This window comes from Pocillopora damicornis, chromosome 5, assembly GCF_964200805.1.
Source record: "Pocillopora damicornis chromosome 5, jaPocDami1.2, whole genome shotgun sequence".
Lineage (NCBI taxonomy): Eukaryota > Metazoa > Cnidaria > Anthozoa > Scleractinia > Pocilloporidae > Pocillopora > Pocillopora damicornis.
In genome coordinates this window covers 11,472,676-11,475,618 of record NC_142674.1, presented here as the reverse complement: position 1 = coordinate 11,475,618, position 2,943 = coordinate 11,472,676, and the positions used below count along the sequence as shown (strand labels likewise).

At 41.6% G+C, this 2,943-nt stretch overlaps 1 protein-coding gene across 1 annotated transcript in view; it reads left to right on the top strand.

Annotated features, from left to right (window-relative positions):
- Positions 1-2,350, top strand: part of LOC149045234 (fibroblast growth factor receptor-like 1) — a 4,974-nt gene extending 2,624 nt beyond the window's left edge. Inside the window, exon 5 of the mRNA XM_089205872.1 lies at positions 2,193-2,350. Within this exon, the coding sequence (XP_089061998.1) occupies positions 2,193-2,350 (158 nt within the window). The remainder of the gene's footprint in view (positions 1-2,192) is intronic.
- Positions 2,351-2,943: the final 593 nt, after the last annotated feature.

Below are 2,943 nucleotides of genomic sequence, written 5' to 3'. Positions count from 1 at the left end.
AGGTTTTCTAAGGCCGAGAATAAAGGTGAGAACAGACTAGCACGGACTCCCCATATGGCTTTTGTTGTCGCGTCGCACTATAGCCTTAAAATTAAATTTTTGCTCTCACGACCGTGATTTTCCCTTTCTGTACAAGATGATCAGAGGTTTTTTAAAGATCGCTTCCAGCAAGGGCTGAATCCAATGTTCCATCGATATTCGTTTTAAATTTTTAAATGCCGAGTGGTAGTTGTAACCTTTTGGCTTTTGTGTATACGTAAGAGCCGATGGCCTAGAAGCAAAGTTGACCTTGACAGAGACATTTCTATGATGTTTTCTAGGTACCTTCTTGCTTTGAAGCTTTGTTTGAATTTTAAAAGGCACTCCTCTGATACTTCTTTCGGAGAGCTTGTTCTAAGCAATCTGATTGCTTGGCCTTCAATGAAACTATGTTTTACGCCTGGTGGGTGGCATGTGGCGAAGTACGTAAATTGAAAGGTCTCGGTCGGCTTGTAATGGGTTTTGATGTCCAAGTTGGATTTTTTGCGAATCTCTCTCCTTTAAACACTGTGGTATCGAGGAAGGTGATTTTGTTCTCTGATATTTCGGCCGTGAATTTGATTGTAGGGTGGAAATAATTAGCTCGTTTAATAAACTATCTACTTCTTCCCTGTTTTAATCTCAAAGGGAAAAAACGTCATCAATGTAATGTTTCCATTCTCTTGGCCTGGTTTCGCATTGTTGGATTGATTTCGTTTCAATTTTCGCCATGGAAATATTGGCAAATGACATTGCCCATTTTCGTTTGGGCCAGGGAAGTTCTCCTCATTGAATTAAAACAAATTTTCTTTGAAAGATTAAGCCAAGCATTTCCCTGAGGTAATGCGTTGGGATCGGTGCGTTATGGTCGTTGAGCTTTTCGTATGCTTCACATGGAATATTCGTTCCTTCTTCTTGGGGCATATTTGTGTACAAGCTAGAAACGTTCATTGACACTAGAATAGTATCTTTGCCTACCTTTGTTTTTTTCTATGAAATTGAGAAAAGCAGTGGCATCCTTTATATAGGATTGTTGCAATTTCGCCATAGTCTGAGGCAGTGTCTACACAAAAGATTATTTTTTTTCGGTGGGGCCGTCGCATCCTGAGATTAAAGGTCTACCGACCAGTATAGGCATGTGTATTATCGTGAGCTTATAGAATATTGGTATTCTAAGCGGATTAGGAGTTTGTGAAAGCCATTTGTTCGTCATGTCATCGATGTGTTTGCCCTGACGCATTCAGTCAATGATCTCACTAACCCTTTTCTGCGTGTTTTTCACCATCTGCGCTCTGAAAGGTTGTAGTTGTAGTTGTATTCATGATAACTGTTGTACCTTTGTTTGCTTTTTTGAGGTTTAAAACAGAATTGTTTCTTAACTATTTTAAAACCATAGCCTCATTAAATGACAATTTATTTTTTGGCTTAGTTACAGTAATCTCTGCAAGTTGTGTTTTGACATTTTCTTAGTCGCTCTCATGGGCAATAGGAGGCTGAACCGGTGGTATCCAGTTGGATTTAATATGAAACGGATGTGCTTCTTTGTTTTGTCCGTGAAAGATGTTTTGGAGGTGCACTCGTCTTGCAAATTGCAAATTATTCAAAATCTTGCAAGAGTTGTTGTCTAATTTTACATTCGTTTGTCACGGGTGTTGGGATGAATTTGAGAGATATGTTAGGAATGTTTCATTTGTCTCCTTTTCTTTGGCTCAAAGCCTATATTTTAAAGTGTGTCTACGCCCTTTGTGTCTTATGCTTTTTGTTCTGCTTCCGCTGTTAAAGCCAGATTTTTTAGAGTCAGAGAATATTTCATGTTACCGTTTCATTACTCGCACATAATTACACCACATTCAAAAGTTCTCGTATCAACGCGTGCTTGGGGTGTGAATAAATTAGTTCATCATGGCTGCGCATGTGCTTATTCTTCCTCAATCTAGAAAAGTATACTGCTTAACATGGTGTCAGGACCGTTTTTTACAGCGAGCCAGCTTCTCGTAGACACAACTGCACCATTGAACAGCTTCTTCGGCAACATCTCAAACCTTCACCAACATTTCACAATTGCACTATGCCGAAGCACGGAAAGTCTATCCTCGATGTACAAGCCGTGCGACCAGACCGTGACAATAACCGTTACTGGGAGACCAGATTTCATGATTAATGTTTACTCGAAGGTTACAGAAACCCCGCTAAAAGCATAATCACCGAGATTGAGGACCATTACATCGTCGCTAAGAGACCCTTCGAGTTAGCAATTCCTTCAACTGAATGGGACACCTTGCACATCGAAATCACTTCTAAGATATCGAACGATGATGCTGGAAAACACTGAGTTTGGCTTCAAAAAATCAAAGAACATTACGTTGGTGCATGTAGTTTGATGCAAGACCGCTACCAAACCTCCATTTCAACGTAAGAAACCGTTATACGTACTGCCGTCGGGTGATGATCGTTTGGCGTAAACGCGCAAGAATTTATGAGGGGTAAGTTTCTCTTCGGTCTCAATGAATCCTTCAGTCGCCTCCGAAAAGATGTATTTTACAGAGATGGCCAACGGAAACCGGAGGATCCCCCTTTGACCCCGGCGTTCGTGGTGAGTCAAGTTATATTGAGGCGGCACAACATACAAACATGCTTTTGGCTAATTCCACCACAGAAGAACAAGTTCACTCTCCCACTTCCACGACAGCGCACGAATTGGTCAAAAAACTTCCGGGCAGATCAAGACCTGGAACGTTCCTTAACAGATATTGCTTTTTATGTGGCAGCATGCAGCAACGCTACCGCGACATATGCCCAGCTTCAGGCCACACTTGCAGATGTTGTCACAAAACTGATCACTTTGCAGGCTTCTGTCAACAGGTTGCCAAAGAGAACGGAGCCTCTAGACCTGCCTCCCATACACCTACCCCACCGCGTCCCAGA